The 19188-nt window shown below is 39.2% G+C and overlaps 1 protein-coding gene across 3 annotated transcripts in view; it reads right to left on the bottom strand.

Moving 5' to 3' along the window:
- Positions 1-1838: 1838 nt before the first annotated feature.
- GPAM (glycerol-3-phosphate acyltransferase, mitochondrial) overlaps positions 1839-19188 on the bottom strand; it is a 63129-nt gene continuing 45779 nt past the window's right edge. For all 3 annotated transcript variants that reach the window (XM_011967533.1, XM_011967531.1, XM_011967534.1), the window contains exons 12-22: positions 18290-18403; positions 16421-16506; positions 15622-15737; positions 13601-13671; positions 12534-12798; positions 11836-11978; positions 10279-10356; positions 9207-9347; positions 7807-7996; positions 6585-6643; positions 1839-5634 (exon numbers count right to left, since the gene is read on the bottom strand). In XM_011967533.1, coding sequence (XP_011822923.1) covers positions 5518-5634; positions 6585-6643; positions 7807-7996; positions 9207-9347; positions 10279-10356; positions 11836-11978; positions 12534-12798; positions 13601-13671; positions 15622-15737; positions 16421-16506; positions 18290-18403 — 1380 coding nt within the window. In that variant the 3' untranslated portion in view covers positions 1839-5517. The remainder of the gene's footprint in view (positions 5635-6584; positions 6644-7806; positions 7997-9206; positions 9348-10278; positions 10357-11835; positions 11979-12533; positions 12799-13600; positions 13672-15621; positions 15738-16420; positions 16507-18289; positions 18404-19188) is intronic.

Genomic DNA, 19188 nt, shown 5'->3' with positions numbered 1-19188 from the left:
AGTCTATTATGCACACCTAGACTCCTCTAAGAGTCAAAGAGGGCATTAATAATTACAAAGAAAAAGGAGGGTATGGACGTAGGATTAGCCCACCAGTAAGGAAGTAAGGAACAAGGTGAAAGGCACACTCAGGCATGCTACTTCTGCTCTTGCCTGAGGGAGTCCCCTCACTTCTACTAAGTCCTGTGTGATGTATCTCGGCCATGTAGGTTGGGAACTTTCAGCAGGTAGTTGAGGGTGTGTCCACTTGTGTTCTTTCCTTTCTGATTGTCCACCAACCTGCAAGACAAAAGAGGCAAGACGTTTTCCCAGAGGGCTGGAAATTGCATTTGTCCAATCATTTACTCTTAATCATCTGTCATAGGTAGCCCATTGCCAGCAGCAAATGCTAGCTCGTTTTGATACACACTTTCTTTGACATGGGCACAGGAGTGAGTCAGATGTCAAAGGCTGACCCAGATGTTCTCATTGCCTAGTTAAACATCACCGGTCTTCATCAGATACTTGCCTCAAGCTCTAGTCCTGCCTAAGTCAGGTGACCAAGGTCAGCTTTCTCGTCCCTAGGGATTGCCTACTAGCTCCTCCTGGAAGGGGCACCTAGAAACTCATCCTTTCATCCTCCTTTTTCCTAGGCCAAAAGATATGAACTGGCAGTTGCCAAGACAGAAATGGCCTGGAAATGCAATTTACTTGATCCATACATGTTGTCGGACCATCGTGTAAAAATTAGATGCTTTCACATAAAAATAGCAAATTCCAGATTATATTGAAAAAAATTTTTTTTCAAATCAGAGGACCAGGAAACACCACCAGGACCATCTGGTAAGGGATGGGAGGCAAGGAGTTGGAGAAGAACGGAGTCGTGATGGTAGACAGGAGACAATAGGGCCATGGAAACTGAAGGGGCAAGAGAAGCCAGGTGGGGGTGTCAACACCACAAGTGCCCTTGCACATGTCAAGGAGGTATGTTGGAATTTTACTCGCTACGTGTGTAGAAGACAGCAAGAGCTTAAAAAGGAAAATAATAGGACTACAATTAGAGTGTAGACTAAACAAGAGATGAGACTTCAAAATTAACATCCACTTACCTAGTGGCTGTAAAAGTTAGAATTTAGCTACAATAAAAGGAAGGTAATCTTTGGCAGCAGCAAGAGAGTGCTAATGCAAAGAATGAATGTGCCAGAGTAAGGGCACAGTCACAGCAACATCACAAAGGAAATCAGAAGGGTTCAAGTAGAAAGTTTAGGGAGAGAGGCTGGCTGGAGAACGGATGGGATGGTCTTGGGCGTCAGTCAGTTTCACAGCCACATCATGCATCCAAAGGACATGGACGTCATCAGCAGGCACACGTTTACCACTGTTCCCAGAAGGAACGCTCTGGATATCAGGCCGTATTTGAGAACTTTCAAAGAATCCACAAATCTGTGCTCTGATAAAAGAAATAATTTTCTTGTCAAAAAAGTAAACTAACATTGTTTGAGCAACTGTGATAAACTAGTGGAGAAAACATTTTTATAAACTTAAATATGTAAAAATATAACAAAAAGCACCAAGCTTAAAGAAATATTTACAAAAACCCAAAGAATCTCTCTAGAATATGAGTATTTACTAAATAAAAGGAGAGCAACAGCTAAGAAGCAGGCCTACATCTCCAAATGCTTGATCAAATTTGGAAAGCTGTGGGTCAATAATAAAAGCATGTACTGTAGGTTCATACATTTATGTAAGATATCGTTAAGCATTTTAATAAGTTGCTATATAAAGTCAGAAAAGACTGATTGTTCGTATAGTGAATTATGCAGGAAACTGTCTTAAATACAAATCCAACACATCAAGAATATGTTCATTTTTTGGTTTATTAAAACAAAACTACATTTTCTGTGTTTCTTGCAATACATTAACAAGCATAAAAATCAATTCAGTATTTCCAAGTATGTTTCGCTCACAAAAATCACAGTCATTTCACAGTACCTTACAGTAATTCTTTTCACAACAGTCTTAACATTTCTTTATACAACAGGCAAATAGTTTAATACCTTCCATCAAGACATTTCAGAGCTTTAGATGTTCAGAAATAAGGTCAAGAATCTCTTTCAAATGCAATCATTAGTTTGTATTAAACTAAAATGCCAGATGACAAGTCTCAGGTTTCTAAAAAGAGTTTTAAAAAATAGGTTTACAGCCCATAGTAAGTCTTATAAACCTCAACGATAGGTCCTGTCACGTCTAAACACTACAACTGTCTGTGGATAAAAATCTGCATTCAATTGTACAATACTTTCTTCTACATCTGAATGAAAACCTTATTAACCCCAATTCATCCATGTATTCTGATATGTTCAGTGAAAAAGCCAGGATCATTGGGGCTGTTCTTTCTATCAAAGGAAAGAGCTCCGATCACCTACAATATAATTTTCTGTGCTTATTTTCTTTAGGGGAGGAAATACACATCTATTCCATGCCACACTGGATGTTACAAAATGCATGTGAATTCTGCCCCAGTGCCATGTGTTCATTACCGTTTTGTCTCCTTAAAGAACTATCTAACAGTGTTTCCCAAAATGTTCTCCACAGGACAGTAGTGAGAGGTTCACAGGTATCCCAAAGGAGAAAAAGGTCCTGATGTCAAAATAGTTTGGGCAATGCTGGGTTGAACAGTTTTTCACTGCCAGATGCCAAGCCCTTACTGCGCTAAAGTGCATGGTAAGTCTCCATGTGCAAACTTGGTTCCCAGCAACACCATTTCTATAAAACACTTATGAACATCTCACAGAGCACTCATATTACATGGAGTACTATGGGAAATGCTTTTCCCGGTCCAGGTTACTGGAAATTCCACAATCTGGGCTTACATTCATTGTAATCCCAGAAATATTTTCTCCATATACCCTCATGACTTTGTGAGATTTAACAGATTTCAGAAGGAAGACTCCATGCCGTCTCAGTTAACAGTTCTACACATATCACACTAGTTTTTGCCTTGTTTTTCATGCAATTTTAAGAGTACATAAATTCCTTCCTCTCTTCTGAATCACTTAGGACATTCTCATTTTTAAAAACAGAGAGCAGTTGCATATTGCTTAATATATTTTTTTTTAACTTGACTCACAGTCTTCCCCTGAAGGGCATGCATTTCATGTTATAGAAATGCAATAGAGTAAACTGTAATAAAATTATTTACAAGCACCTAGTTTGTTTAACCTTACATGGAAGCCATCACTGTTGGAAAACAATGAGAACGTATCTTTTAGCAAAACGGTGCTATCTGGAAGCTTTATTGTGAAGATGCTTTCTTTTTTGTTTTTTGTTTTTCGGTCATGAGGCACTGAAGAATGAGTTGTGCTGAAATTAACTCAAAGGTCAGCTTGTCTGGATGAGCATAACTTTGGTTGAGATTTTTCTCCCTTAAAAAAGATTTTCAAAGCACCAGTTAATTACAAAATGCATGCATATTTATCCTCACAGTGACTTAAGTGGTAAGAGAGCTAGCAAATCATACATTGCATTCCTCAAAGCATCTGATCAAACTTCTAGAAAACAAACCAACCAAAAGGGAAAATAATGCAAGAGAAGCCATATTTTCTCTGCTTAGGCTGGCGAAGCAGCAGCTCTTTGCAGCAGTGACAGGCAGGGCAGAGTATCCACTGGGAAGTGAGTCCCAACCTTGAATAATGGTGAGCTTGAGTAATCCTTAATCTACAATTTAAAGGATGAAAAAAAGAGACTAGTGAAATGTTTGATTCCCCAGATAAGGAACACCCAAGACTCCCTGGGTATCCTCCAAATGTAGCCAAGAAAAGTGTTCTTCTACCCTAGTCGGTAAAATGGAATGCTAAAACGTGATTATCTCATTCAACATCAGAGCTACTACAACTGACAATGACTTAACAGTACCTCAATTCCTATAAAGAAAAAATATATTTTAAATGCAGAACTTGAGAGGGATCACAACAGCATAGCATTATTGCTACCAGTTTCAAACATGATACTTCATACAATGTGAAATATCAATCAGCATCCCTCCCTCTCCCAAAACACACGTTACTCATGAGATACTATTAGTGTTTAAAATCCAAGCTTATAGAAGTACAAACTTAATTCTCAGTATTTTTATACTAAATTCAAAGAAACTATGTAACACTCATCTGGAAAAATTCTTAATTCCATAATATCTTAGAGATAAGCAACAGTAAACTGTTAGAAAATGTTTTAACATTACATGATATTTAAGAAATCACCATAATTACCATAATAAACTAATAATTATGCTCCCTGTTCACAAAAGGCACCTACCAATTATGAACAGACCATTTTTCATAATTATTTACCACTATGTGGCATAATGGTTTAGGCATATAACCCATAAAAATTTGTTAAAAGTCATGGTTTTTCCTCAAAGCTAAAAATTCACAAATGCCTCTAACCATTACCAGTCAGTAGGGCCACCACATGCATATACTGGACAGGTTGTGCACGGCACAACTCAAGTGGGCACCAGTCACCTGGACTGGGGTGCAGTACACAATCTGTGTGCAGTACAGAAAGCCCTCATCAGTTGTGGCCAGAGCACTGTATTCTAACAGAGTCTGTCAGCTCAAGCTAATCAAGTTAGGAAAGTTGCTATTTGGTTGGAGGATTTCCAAGAAACAGCTGTACCCGTGAGAAGCAGGTATTACCTGAGGGGTAGACGGGGTACAGACATAAAACAGGAAGGGTTCTAAATATTTGCTGGTCATTTAAAACTCAATGGCACTTTTTTATATGAGCAAAAGCCTTCAACACCAGTTTTCTGGCCAAGTTTCCCTAGAATTTTGCCAGCCAAATTAACTTCCTGATGTTAACTGTTTGATTACAATATCTCAGTTCCCGACCTAAACTAATGCTGTCTGTTTTCACATACCTCTTAAAAACATTTTCTATATCTGACTGCAAAGGACAGCACAGTGACACCTGGTGTGATAATATCAGTCCGTTCATTTATAAAGCACTTGGGATAAAAGGTGCTCCCATTAAAAATGTAGCTACTATTGACAAAGATAAAACTGAAAAAGAGTGAATGGATGACTCAATTATTTTTAAAGGAAGCATTAACCATTAACCAGATAATATACCAACAAATTACCCAATAGCACTAAGTATACCATATAAGATTCAGTTCTAGAACACAGCTACATTTCTGTGTCCATCACAGTAATTAGTCCTTAAAAGTTGTACTTAAAATGTCAATCTTTAATAAACTCCAAAATAATGTATTGAGATTTCATCTTGTAGTCTACGGATTGTGAGTTGCGAATAGAGGCTGAGGTCCCCCCAAGTGTCATCTGCAGGCTGCTGTGTGGATGCAGAGCTGGGAAGATCACAGATCCATGGAGGGAGAAGGCACTTGTCTTCCAGGAGATCACTGCGGGACAGGGCAGGCCTGACCTTGCGACGGCACCTTCAACTCTCGAGCCAGAAGCTGGTACCTACAAGGGACTCATCTCATGACCTTCATTTGCCAGCGGTGCCACACGTTACCTACAGCACCACAAAACTCAGAATATATTCTAGAAGTTTTTGCCGGTTGCATTGAGGTAGAAAAGTGCTGCTCAGTTCTAAAACAGACACTCTCTTTTGTTTGGTCTCCTTGAAAACCTAAAGAAAAAGTTTAGATTAAATTAAAGGCAAAAAATAAAAAATAAAAAAAAATTTCTATCACCAACCTGACCTGTGGTTTCCTAGACCTCAGAAGGCAGTAAAGGCACACAAAACCATATTCTGGCTTTAAGTAAATGTATGCATGTGTGTGTGTATGAGGTGGGAGTTTCCAATGCAAGCAAGGTTTTCTTTTCTTTTCTTTTTTTTTGATGGAGTTCAACCAACATAACTATATTCTAAAATTTCAACCAATATAACTGTACTCTAAAATGACTTAGAATAAAGTCACAAACAGTCCCTCACAAAAGGCCACTAGTATCTCTATGGAACTCACATTCTCCATCAATTATGAAGGTAAAGGACACCTGAGGATACTTCTAGAAATACTTGTAAAAATACAAGAAAGTAACTAAAAATCATATGGAATAATTAAGAGCCAAGATTGTGGTCCTAATCCCAAAGTCAAAAATCTGAAGTACCCCAAAATCTGAAACATTTTGAACGCCAGCATGACGCTCAAAAGATATGCTCATTAGAGCATTCTGGGTTTCGGATTAGAGACGCTCAACCTGTAAGTCTAAGGCACGTATTCCAAAATCCAAAAAAATCTGAAATCCAAAACATTTCTGGTCCCAACATTTTAAATAAGGGATACTCAACCTGTAGCACCTTGAAACATATTGATACCACTTATATATAGCAGTTTGGGAATAAATGTGAAACCAGTAAAATTCCAGAACATTCAAATAAATCTACACTGATGGGTTTCACCTTCAACATAGCCCAACCCATCCTACACGCTCCATTCCCAAAAACGCCTGTATCATTAAGCCAGCAGAAACTGCTTCTCTCAGGGTTCACCCCACCACAAAGGTAGCTCAAACAGACTCAATCTAAAGAGAACAGAAGTTAAGATAGCTTTTATACCATAAATGGTGGACACCTACCCCAATATCCTTAAACATTTTCACAGCATTCTTCACAAGACAGTATGTGGCACTCTCAGCTGAAGAGAAAGAATAAAACCCTGTCAAATGGTTAGGCCCAACAAATCATGACAATCCCAATAGCCACAGTAAGAAAGTATGGGGAGCTCGGAAGAGAATGAGGGCAAGTCAGCAGACAGGGGTGGGGCCCCACTTCCACCACTGACAACCTATGAGTTCTCAGCTGACTTGCTGTTACACCTACTTTGTTTAAACCTACTTTGGCCTATGTTGAGGTAAACAAGAAAGGGAGGGGGAAAGAAAAGAAGGTGTAGAGAGAGAAATGGGGAGAATGGAGGGAAACAGAAATACCTAAAACATCCATTGTCCAAGATTGTTGTGAGAATCAAATGAGACAGCGTATAAACATTCTTTAAGCTACCCAGTGGTACGCAGATGACTGTACATCAGTGGAACCAGAGAAAGCACAGGCCTCGAGGTTACGAAACAAGATTTCTGATCCCGAGATCACCCACTAACTAGCAGTGTGATCTTCGGTATTTTCCTCAACTATAAAATGAGGTGATTAGATTAGATTCCTTCTGGCTCTGAAAAGTGATTCAAAGTAGTTTCAGCTCCAAACTACAACTGTATGAAATACTACTCCCACCCCAATCATATCTCCTACAACAAACAAGACGGAGCGCTGGCCAAGATGTGCAGCAAGTGAAACACACACTGTTGTGGGAGTACAAGCAGGTACTGGAAACTGTTTGGCGGTATCTACTAAAGCTGAATATATCTAGAGCCTACAACCAGGCAATTCTGTTCCCATATATATGCTGTATATAGGGGCACAGATGTTCACCAAAGACATATTCAAACATGCTCACAGCAACACTGTTCAAAGCAGTTGTGAACTGAAAACAACCCAAATATCCTTCAACAGCAGAATGAATAAAATGTGGTAAATATTTACACAAGGGAACACTACACAACAAGAACAAAGGAACAAACTATATGCAACATGTATGAATCTCAAAAATAATGTTACGTGAAAAAAGCCAGACATAAGAGTGTATAACTGCATCATTCAACTTACATAACATACCAAAGAAGATAATAGTAATACTCTACAGTGTTAGAGGTCAGGATAAGTTTGCATTTTTCCAATTTTCTACAATTAGCAAATTTCTGTAATCAAAAAAAAATTTTTAAAAGAACAAATAGTGACTCAACATACCATATACTGCAACATTTCTTTCTGTTCTGGTTACCAGGTATTTGTGCAACTTTTGCAGATATTCAGGTTCTGGAACAGGACCACTAAAGTTGTGAACAAAGATGGCAGCAGAGCTGTAGGCCTCCAGCAAAGGCCCAAGGAGTCTCTGTAAGAAGGTGATAAACTGCTGGTGCTCCTTGGATTGGCTCACCTGAGTGTGCAAAAGCAGGAGATGAAGTTGTGAGGAAGGGACAAGAGACACAAGGCAAGAGGACAGAGGACTTTCTCTGGAGAGCCAGTAACGTGAGAAGATGGCCACTCACATCAGCACTACACGAAAGCGGACCCCTGCCCTTCATGCAGAGAATCTCTGCAGGAAACAACTGCTGGCTTTCAAACACATTCTTTATGGTAATCATTCACTTTTTTATAGTATATGAGGCTTGTGTTCATTGAACAGCCACCTAGAAGAAATTTTCATAACTGAATGCTATAATTATGATATGCTATCATCACTGAAAATAGCTGCTCCTAAGACTAGGCCTTCCACAGTTTGAAGCCTGGGCTCAACAGTCACTCAAGTCTGCAAAACAACCAATGGGAGACCATTAAGATCATCTCACTCCTTCTTCAGCACCTATTCCCTGCCTCCCCTAAATAGCCTTTGCCCACAGTCCAGCAATGTGGGGAATGATGGCCACCGTGACGGGGGTGCTTTATGGCTGAGAGGCTCTCACTGTACCTACCCAAAACACACGGGTTCAGTGAAGCCCCTCTGGAGTGTGAAAGCAAGATCACTGCCCAATCTTAAAACTACACTAGTACTGCCCAAGTGAAAAAGAAGACAATTTCTAAATGTCAAAAAAGAGTAATCCACTTAGAGTATTCAGAAAAGATGGGTCATTATTACTAAGTTCTAAAATTATAAATTAGACAAAATTGATTTTTCTAAATCAGGGACTTTTTCTTAATCTAAATTTTCTCCTATAATGGTATTTGTTTTAACTGACAGCAAAGAGCTCAATATATGAAATTTTGGGAGGGACAGCAAGAGTGACTCAAAAAGAGCAACCAGGCCAATGGCAGCTCAATAGCAAAACTGCTGCCTCATGAGGGGGTGTAGGCAAGTGTAGATAAACAGGTATACACCTGTATATTTCATAAAAGGATGGTGAAAGTCTCACCTATGACATTCATCTTCCTGACTTTTCAGACTCTCCTTTCCTTTTCTACTTAAACCGAATAATTTAAGGTATTAATTCAACTCAAACAGTTTGAGTGTCTTTACCACACAGAAGGCACCAGAGCGAGTTGGGGAGTTCTTTAGATATGAAGACATCACCAGGGCTCCAGCTGATCTCACTGCAACATAAACCTCAACATATCCCTGTAATATCCACCAGAATTCTTCACCAAAGTACCTTCAGGTAGCAATCTCGCTGTTCCTCCCCAAAGTCACTGTCTTCATCTTCTTCATCACTTCTCCAAGACAAAGGTTCAGGAAGCTTCTTGTCCCACTGCTGCTCAGCAAGACTAGGACTGATATCTTCCTGGTCATCGTGCTAGGCCAAGGAGATGATGGATAGTAAATAAATATGCACTGGCACACAAACAACTGCCCAGTGGAGCCAGGACAAGGCGGTCCTCTTCTCTGACCCTTCCTGGCTCTTCTCTGTTTAGCCATTCATAACGTCAATCCACTTCCCTTCCAAACTCAAACTCAGTCGGGAGACAGCAGGGGACAAAAGAAAGGGCGGGTGGGAGGGGAGAGCTACCAGAAAGATCAAATAAAAGTACCCCCACATATTCTAAATTGATATCTACTTTTCCAGGCCATCCCCTCTACACTAAATCTACCAAAATTAAGATAGAATCTCAAAAATGAAAACTGCAGATGTGCAAGCTACAAGCATACTGATAGGTGTAACATCTCAACTTAGCATACAAACTTCTGGATGTCACGGAATCAAGTCAGGATATGTTTTAGATAACACAACTTACAAATAGGAACCAAAATATTAAATAATCCAAAGGACACTTATTCTCCCCATTCTTATTTTTCTCTTCTCTACATCTGAACATGACTGTATACCAAATGTAATTATTGATTTGTTTATTTATTTATGAGACTGAGTCTCACTCTGTCGCCCAGGCTGGAGTGCAGTGACACGATCTTGGCTCACTGAAACCTCCACCTCTCCGATTCAAGCAATTCTCGTGCCTCAGCCTCCCAAATAGCTGGGATTGCAGGCGCGTGCCACCATGCCCAGCTAATTTTTGTATTTTTAGGAAAGACAGGGTTTTGCCATGTTGGCCAGGCTGGTCTCGAACTCCTGACCTCAGGTGATCCACCCACTTTCGCCTCCCAAGGTGCTGGGATTACAGGCGCATGCCACTGCGCCCGGCCAATTATTGGTTTAAATAAGTGGTAGAAAAGGGAATGAAGAGCAAGTAACTTCATACAGACAAATAAAGGAAAGCTCTTCCTCTTACCTCTGCCACTGTAAGAATGCCATACTGGATAAACTTCCCTACTGTTTCATGGCACACTTGGTAAAACGTCTGGCAGGGCTGAAAAGAAAAGTCATTTAGATGTAAATGCCACCATTTTATACTTCTTTTTTTAAAGGCAGAAAACATGGTCAAGGTAGCTGCCAAAGCCTTCCATTCTGTTACCTCCGTCACCCCACTGAGCAAGTCCTGTGATTCCCAGTGCCCACCGTCTTGATACACACACGGCCATGGACAAAGCCCAGGAAGAGACCTCTGTCACTTCACTGGCAGAGCACCCAACACTGCACCACCTGCAAGGGGTACTCCTGAGCTCAATTCTCTCTCCACACCCACAACGTGGCAAGCCCCCTGAAGACTGCTTATCAGCCCCCCACCACCTACTTCTTTTACTTTATAAGACAATTTTTTCTGTAATAGTTATAATAAATACCATACACAAATGTGGTGATTGAGGAAACACAACACTGGAATAAGTAAACAAAAACCAGAGAAAAGACAAAGTCAATCTTCGAGTCTTATCCACCCTCGTCCCTCCCATCCCACCACCCACGGTTCATGCAAAACAGATTCCCCAACAGGACCACCAGGACACCTCACCCAAAGCATGGCATGGAGGGGCGGTACTCCTAACACATGCCCTTATCTCATCAACATCTCAAGACACATTCATACAAAAGAAAATATTCAAATAAAGTATGAATTCTACATGTTAACGATTTTGAGAAGGAAATCTACTGCTAAATACATATGTCTCATGATAAATGCCTAAGTGTTTGGGTATATAATATAAATGCTCACTAGTACTGCTGGGCTTTGTTTTCCTCGTTTGTAAACTGAGAGGGGTTGAGCAGATTTTTTTTTTTTTTTGAGAAGGAGTCTCGCTCTGTCACTCAGACTGGAGAACAGTGGCGCGATCTCGGCTTACTGCAACCTCCACCTCCCAGGTTCAAGCGATCCTCCTGCCTCAGCCTCCAAAGTAGCTGGGACTACACACGCATGCTACTACACCCAGCTAACTTTTTTTGTATTTTTAGTAGAGTCAGGGTTTCTCCATGTTAGCCAGGATGGTCTCGATCTCCTGACTTCATGATCTGCCCCCCTCAGCCTCCCTAAGTGCTGGGATTACAGGCATGAGTCACAGCACCTGGCCGAGCAGATGATTTTTAAGGCTGCTTCTGACTCTTACCATCTGTGGTTCCATCATCTACAGGTGGGTGCGTTAATTATTTACAAACCACTGACCCAGTGGCTCACACATAATACGTGCTCACTAGCTTTGGATGTGACTGCCTGAGAATATTGAGCAATCTGTCCTATCATGGCTCATACTGCAGGACAGATTCAGTGGAGCAGTGACCCAGAGAGCAAACCAAGATAGTAAATGACATATTGGTTTGGTGGTCACTGAAATCCAGGAGTGGAATATAAAGTATCAAAAATGGGCCAAACATTCTCTAACAGAAAAACATGGGGGTTATGTTTTCACGAAAACGCTCGAGAAAAGAGACCAGGCAACACTGAAGAGTCTTCACTCACCAGTGAGATGGTGCCCTCATTGGAGAGAAGGTAGCACAGGCTGGCCGCCTTCCGCACCAGCTGCTCCTGGCTGATCAGGTTAGGTGGGGTGCCGGTGGGCCCCCCCAATCCCCTCTTGTTCAGAACTGCATAAAGGCTGCAAGCTAAGAAAAGAAAAGCAACAATGAAGTTGCCAGCTCAAAGTCTCCAAGAAAAACTTCAACTGGCTCAAATAACCTTAAGAGATTACTAATACATCAAAAATAATGGCCTGTATTTCTAGAAATTTAAGTAAATCCCACAAGATTAAATGCTTATGATTCCATATGATCCCAACTGCATCAAAACCCTTCTCCAAACACATGAGCCCCCCTTCTCTCCTTCTTCTCTTTTCTCTTAATCACAAATGAGGCCCTCCACTCACTTTGCTGCCCTGTATATGTCTCATCTCAGTTAGATTTTCAGCTCCTGGATTGCAAGACACTCTACCTCTCCTGAGAAATAAGGGTAATATTATACAAATGGTAATTCAGTAATTACTCATTGTAGTTATAAACAGTGATGTAACAGGAGATTACATTTTCATTTGAACACTAAAATTACAGCCACATTCCCTCAAGCAAGGGGCTATCACCCAAATTAAAGTAGATACCACTATGTGTTTTAGGCTTTTTTATTTTCCATGAAAATTACTGAAAATATTTCAAGGACTGACATACCTATGATGGCCTCCATGATAAAGACATGAAGTACCCCATTGCTGTAGAAGTTGAGTTCGAAGACTGCTGGGACAGTTGTGCTGGGGGTGATAAAAAACTCATCGTTCCTGCTAGTGTGGGTGATTGTGACGCAATTTCCCAGCAGCTGTATGGCATGCATTACTACATCTTCTGAATTTCCTGAGAACCCCAGGTCAAAATCACGAGCCAGGACTTCCTCCTTCATCACAAAGAAGTCTTCCACCAATGTGGAGAGATCAATTCCCTAAAGAAAGAGACAGAAATGGTATCATGACAGTGGAAAACCTACTTTCCAAAAAGTTGGGAGGTCAACACTCCAAGACTTTCTTCTTGCCTTGGCTTTCCTGCAGCTCACTGCTAGCACAGAGAGAAGTAGGGCCAGAACACCAATGCAGAGCGAGTCAGAAAACTGCTTAAAAAGCTGGTCCTCCAGGAATGTCAAGGTATTACACACGCTAGTGAACACTCTAGCCATGACACATGATATGCACACGTAAGATCACAAGAGAGAGAAAAAAAGCCATCTGCAAGTAAGGAGTGCTTATTTTTTAGCAAGATTTCCTTCATTTTAAATATTTATCTGACAAACATTTACTTGGTGCCTATATATATTGGCACTGTGTTTGGTGTTGAGAACATGACTGAACAAGACTGATGTGGTCTCTTCCATCATAAAGTTTAGACAAATGTATTTTGGGAGGATAAACGGTGGGTTCTAAAATGTCAGTCAATTTGTTTGGAAAGCATTTGCTATCAGAATACATACCACATGTTAATGAAATAGATCTTATTTACATTAACAGTATTAATCAAGCAATAGCTTTGTACTACATATATTAAGCAGTCTGTTTTGTTTTGTTTTTAAATGTAGACTCTTCCTCCACCAAGTTGATAAGCTCCTTTGGGCAGGGTCCTCAGCTTCTTTTACTGTTTACCTCATGGTACTAGCCATGAGTGGGCCAAATTTGCCCCTGAATATGTATCTGAGCAGCTAACAAAACATCCTAATGCTTCCTACTTAACTGCAGGTGACATTGCAGACATACCTGCCTGTGTCTGTAGAGGAGTAGGCAAGCCACAATGTGTGTGGACATAATGGCACAGGACTTGCTAGCAGCTGGAAGGCAAACACAAAGCTTTTTTTAGTTGCACTTTTTACAAATATAGCTGAACTTTTTTGAATACCTAAGTTTTAAACAAGAGTATTTAAAACTGTAAAAGTCATCTATCACATTTCCCGTAAGTGTGATTTACCAAAAGGAAGTTATAATATTACAGTGTTCTGGTATAATGGAACGTCATTAGAGATCACTGTTCATCATACAACAGGCTAAGACAGGTCCAAATTCAATCCAGGCCAATGGAATTTAGTTACTGAATGACAAAGAGACACTTTTATTGAAATATCAAGACCCAAAGTACAAGCCTGTTTGAGTTCTACAGGATCTCCCATTTCCATATTCCTTGACTTGCTCCCACCTAGTCTATTATAACTACAACTCCACTTCACTCTTCTTGCTGGTATTCACCATGTTAAAATGAAGGTGTAGTAAAAGGTAGCAGCTGAGTTGAAGTCAGAAAAATCTGGGCTCAAATCCTAATTAACTCACTAACTTCATGACTTGGGGCAAATTACTTGAATTCCTGGCCTCACTTTCCTCACTGGTAAAATGAAAATACTACTAGCTCATTAGACTATGTGAGAATAAAATGATTGGCCTGGCACAGGAGCCACAGTAATGGGTGCTCAATATATTTGTATTTCCTCTTTCAACCTGACCCAGACGTAAGAAGGAAGGGCACAGAAACACATTTGAGAATGACTACAGTGCACACCCCTACAGTGAATTTGCATAAAATTATAATTATATAAATCAAATCTGAGAACACCCATGGAATGATAATCTGAAATCACGATAACATTTGTGAGTTTTCTAAGGTGACAATACATTTATGAACACTTCATTCACTACTTGTAATTGAAGTTGTCTCCAGTGTTTAAAAAAAAAGTACTCAGTACTATATGTATAGCTATTAAAATATTTATAAATAATTTTTAAATATGAATATATGTGTTATAAATGGAAAGCTGCACAATACAAAACTGTAAAAAATATTTTTAGAGACTACACAGCAACACCCATGGTTATTTGGGTAGTGGGTTTTCGCTATCTATTTCATCTTTATTTTCCAACTTTTCGACAATAAGGTATTATTTTTCGTATCCAGATTTTAAGCCGGAGAGAGACACAATCAAACGTGCTTGAGAAAGAATCCTCTGACCCAAAGTCAAGCAGGAATAGGAGCCTCCAGAATGGGAGGAGCCAGGTGAGGGAGGGAGGCCTCCCCAGTAGCATTGGCAGGAGGCGCTGAGAGTATCATCAGTGTCCTGGCCCAGAGAGCAGCAAGAAAGAAATCACCACTGGGCTGAGCAGCAAAGAACCATCGTGCTGCCTTGGGATTTTAAAGCAGCCTCCACAACAGTACACAATTGTACAACTTGGAACTTAAAGAAGACTGATCCTGCAGTGAACTCACACTCCTCTCCAGGTTCACTTTAATTATTTGTGTATAACTATCCCACTGGCGAGAACATAAGCTCGTTGAGTTCAGAACCATTAATTATTCATTTTGTATTCTCCACGGCTAAGGCAAAGCTTTATACAAGGCCACTCATATTTGCTGCATTATAAAAACTCTACGGGGTCAAAGCAGAAATGGACATGCAACTATAAATCTAGACGTTGTACCACAAATTAGTTCAAGCAGTTCAAATAAAACACGTTAATGAGCAACAGAGGCAACAAATCATTTTAATAATAACTATCTTTAAAAAGCACAACAACTACCACACGAACACCTACAATTACCAGACACTGTATAAGATGTTTAACTCCAATTACCTCAAATCCCCATGGTATCACCTTTTTTCTTATAACTTACCTATCACCACCTGTGAATTAATAGAAGTGGAAACTAACCTCAGCAGATTTCAAAACCTGTATAGTTTGCACCACACCATGATGAATCTAAATTGTAGAATTAAAGAGTCTGGTATTCTACTTACTGAATAGAATATGCTCAGCCAGATTTGCAATCAACCTCCTTCGTAGGAATTCATCTGTTGCATTTCTGGACTCATTAATGGATGTGTCTCTACCTTCATCAGCAGCATCATTGGGTCTAAAAAGTGTTTCAAAAATCAACCCACAACCACACTCTTTTACAAGGCAAACTATGTGGAACTGATCTTTAAATGAATTAGATACTTTAAATTACTATATATTTTAAATTTAAACCACACATAGATTTCTATGGGTTATTCTCCTACATAATAGACTATATTATGACCTGGCCAAAAATTGTTATTTAGTTATGACTAAATAGTCTGTTGGTACATCACTTCCAAATCCACTGGCGGAAAGAATACATAAAGCAAGATGCCAGATTCTAAAACATTTCTGAAAATTCAACACTTCCACATATGAAAGGAAAGGCTTCATATTCAATTTATCCAAGTTAAAATTCAATTTGAATTCTGAAAAATTCAAACAGCAAAATCCTTTTCTATGGTTCACTTACATACAATATGCATAACCTACTACCACAAAAACTCAGTTCAAGTATTCAAAAAGCATAAATCAAATAAGAACTCCTATATAATTCACACAATCAAAAAGCTTTTATAAGCACATAATTAAAAACTTCCAAACTAATATGAAAACATGTCATCTCAATATTCCTTATTGGACCAAGAGAAAAGTTACTTGAGGAAAGAAGTGAAAATAAGAATGTGCACATTTTTAATAAGGTTAATCTATGCAATACAAGAAATAACAGATGTTTGATAGCTCTACAAATTTTACCTTGAAGGAAGTATAGCTGGTAACAACGCTTGCTCCAGAGAAAGTGGAGCAGACACCGGTTTCTGACTTTGGCTTTCTAAATATTCCTGGAGGAAAAAAATACAACATGATCATTTACCCTCACTTTCACATCAACATATAAAATGTAATTTCATCTTCCAAAGGTTAAAAGGCAGTTGTGTATGAAATAAGCCATGCTATAGAGCATGGGAAATACTTTCTATATCCTAGACTGTCTTCAGAAGTCCAGAATGATTCACAGATTGTTGCTAAGCATGAAGCTGAACTTAAGAACTGAAGACACAAAGAATAGGATGCTTAAACAAAATCATTTTAAAATTAAAAGAAATTTTTAACTTTTCTCACACATCGTCATAAAATTGATATTCTTAATATCATTAATAGTGATGATAGACATAATTATACTTTAAAAAATCTGGCAACCCAAGAACCACATTATTTTCAAAAGAACCTCAATCTAAAAGCAAATCATAACAAGACAGAGGAGCTACGTGACCATTTAAAAAATAAAGAAAAAGAAAAGAAATGATGAGGTTCTAAAAGATCAAAGCATTCAAGGCCAGCAAGCATCTACCACAGCAGCTGGACTCTCCTAAATTTAAGCCAGGAAGTAGAATAAAAGGAGAGGCGGGACCTTCTGCTCCTTATCCCTGGGCTCCCTACTTCGGTACCCATTCTTCTCCTTCTCCTTTACAATTTGAATATCCTAAGAATTTAAAACAGCAAGGGCCTCAGGGACCTGCCAGTCCCAGACTTTCAATGAGGATGGCACTAGCCCTTAGGATGTGTGGTACTGGATTCTACACAATAAGACATAGCATCATCCTGTCAAATTTGCCCAGCTTTGGCTGCGCAAAGTGGCTCACACCTGTAATCCCAGCACTTTGGGAGGCCGAGGTGGGATGATCACCTGAGGTCAGAAGTTTGAGACCAGCCTGGCCAACATGGTGAAACCCTGTCTCTACTAAAAATACAAAAATTAGCCAGGTGTGGTAGCGGGCACCTGTAATCCCAGCTACCTAGGAGACTTAGGCAGGCTAATTGCTTGAACCTAATGGGCAGAGGTTGCAGTGAGTTGAGATTGCGCCACTGCACTCCAGCCTGGGTGACAAGAGCATGAAACTCCATCTCAAAAAAAAAAAAAAAAAGTTACGCAGCTTTTAGGGGAGGTGTTTGGAAAAATTTCCCCTAAAGGCAATTTTAAAACATAAGATATAAATACATATTATAAAGGCACATGCAAGATTCACATGAATTTTTATTTTTTTACAATTATTTATTCATTTATTCATTCATCCATCTCAAAATTTTTTTTGGCTTTTGGGGTTTTTTAATTGATATATAATAGTTGTACATATTTTGGGGTATATGCAATATTTTGATACCTATATACAATGTGTAATGATAAAATCAGGGTAATTGGGATAACCATCACCTCAAACACTTACCTTTTTTGTGTGTGTTGGGAATATTATAATTCTTCTCTTTCATTTTGAAATATACAATAAATTACTATTAACTAAAATTTCCCTACTGTACTATCAAATACTAGAACTTATTCCTTCTACGTGTTTTTTGTTCCCCTTAGATGGTCATGAATTAAAAAATAATAATAATAGCAATAAATATTGAGCCTGATATCTCCCAAAAACAGATACTCACTCTTCTTTGTCACTAGGCAAATTTTGTGGAAAAATTTAGGCAACACCATCTTTCTCATAGTCCTCATTTTACAGGAGAGCAAACTGCAGCCCCAAGTCACACAGAGAGGTGCTGTTAGATTCAGCACTGGAGCCTCCTGACTCCAGGTCGATGCTTCAACACGGTTTCATTTCAACAGACACTCACCTTTAAGGAAAACGGCTGTGCAAAATCCACTCGGACACAACCATAGTTTTTTCGTAACATTCTAATAACACCTCTTGCTATACTCCACAGGCTCTCATTCTTCTTCGGCTTGCCCTAAATTCCAATAGTGATAATAACATGGTGAGAAATAAAGCCAACACATACACAAACATTCTATTATCCACAGAATAACTTGTTTTATGGAAACTGTAAGTTCATCTTGAAAAAGAACAATGAATGAAGAAGGAAAGGAAGCAGTCATTAACTGCGGCCTGTCAGAAAATGTTTAGTATTCAAAGATGCTCAAAGATGTAATCATGTCATTGGCAGATGGAATTCAGTCAATGAAAAACAAAACATTTAATACTATTTCATTTAGTAACATGTTCACACAATTCACAAAAATACAATTGCATACTAATGAAGGAAAAATATGACATAGCCTGGAAAACTGTTCTGTAGTTCTTAAATAAGAATAAAACATCGAAGAGGTCATTTATCTGAGGTCTGATGATCACCAGAGTCTAAATGTCTAATATTAGGCAAGTAATTGCAAATCCAGCCTCACAGTGGCCTTTGAACTGAGTATTCACTCAGTAAACACCTAGTATCTATTACATATAAGGCACAATGGCAGGACATGTAATGGACACAGACTCAGATATGAACTTGTGAGACACAGGATGAGTAGGGTATACATCAAGGACAGATTCACAGAACACAAGGAGAAGAGTGTCATACAGATCACATCACTTAATTTGTAAAGCCTCTGATTGTCAGATGTCCTTGAATTTCTGACACGTCTGGAGCCATAAGCTTGAAATAAGTACCTCACCAAAAATTTCCACAATAAATAAGAACAAAACTAAATTCCTCTTGAACTCTAACGGCTGACTGGA

Source organism: Mandrillus leucophaeus, unplaced genomic scaffold (genome assembly GCF_000951045.1).
Source record: "Mandrillus leucophaeus isolate KB7577 unplaced genomic scaffold, Mleu.le_1.0 Scaffold80, whole genome shotgun sequence".
Lineage (NCBI taxonomy): Eukaryota > Metazoa > Chordata > Mammalia > Primates > Cercopithecidae > Mandrillus > Mandrillus leucophaeus.
This window is presented reverse-complemented; position numbering and strand designations above follow the sequence as displayed.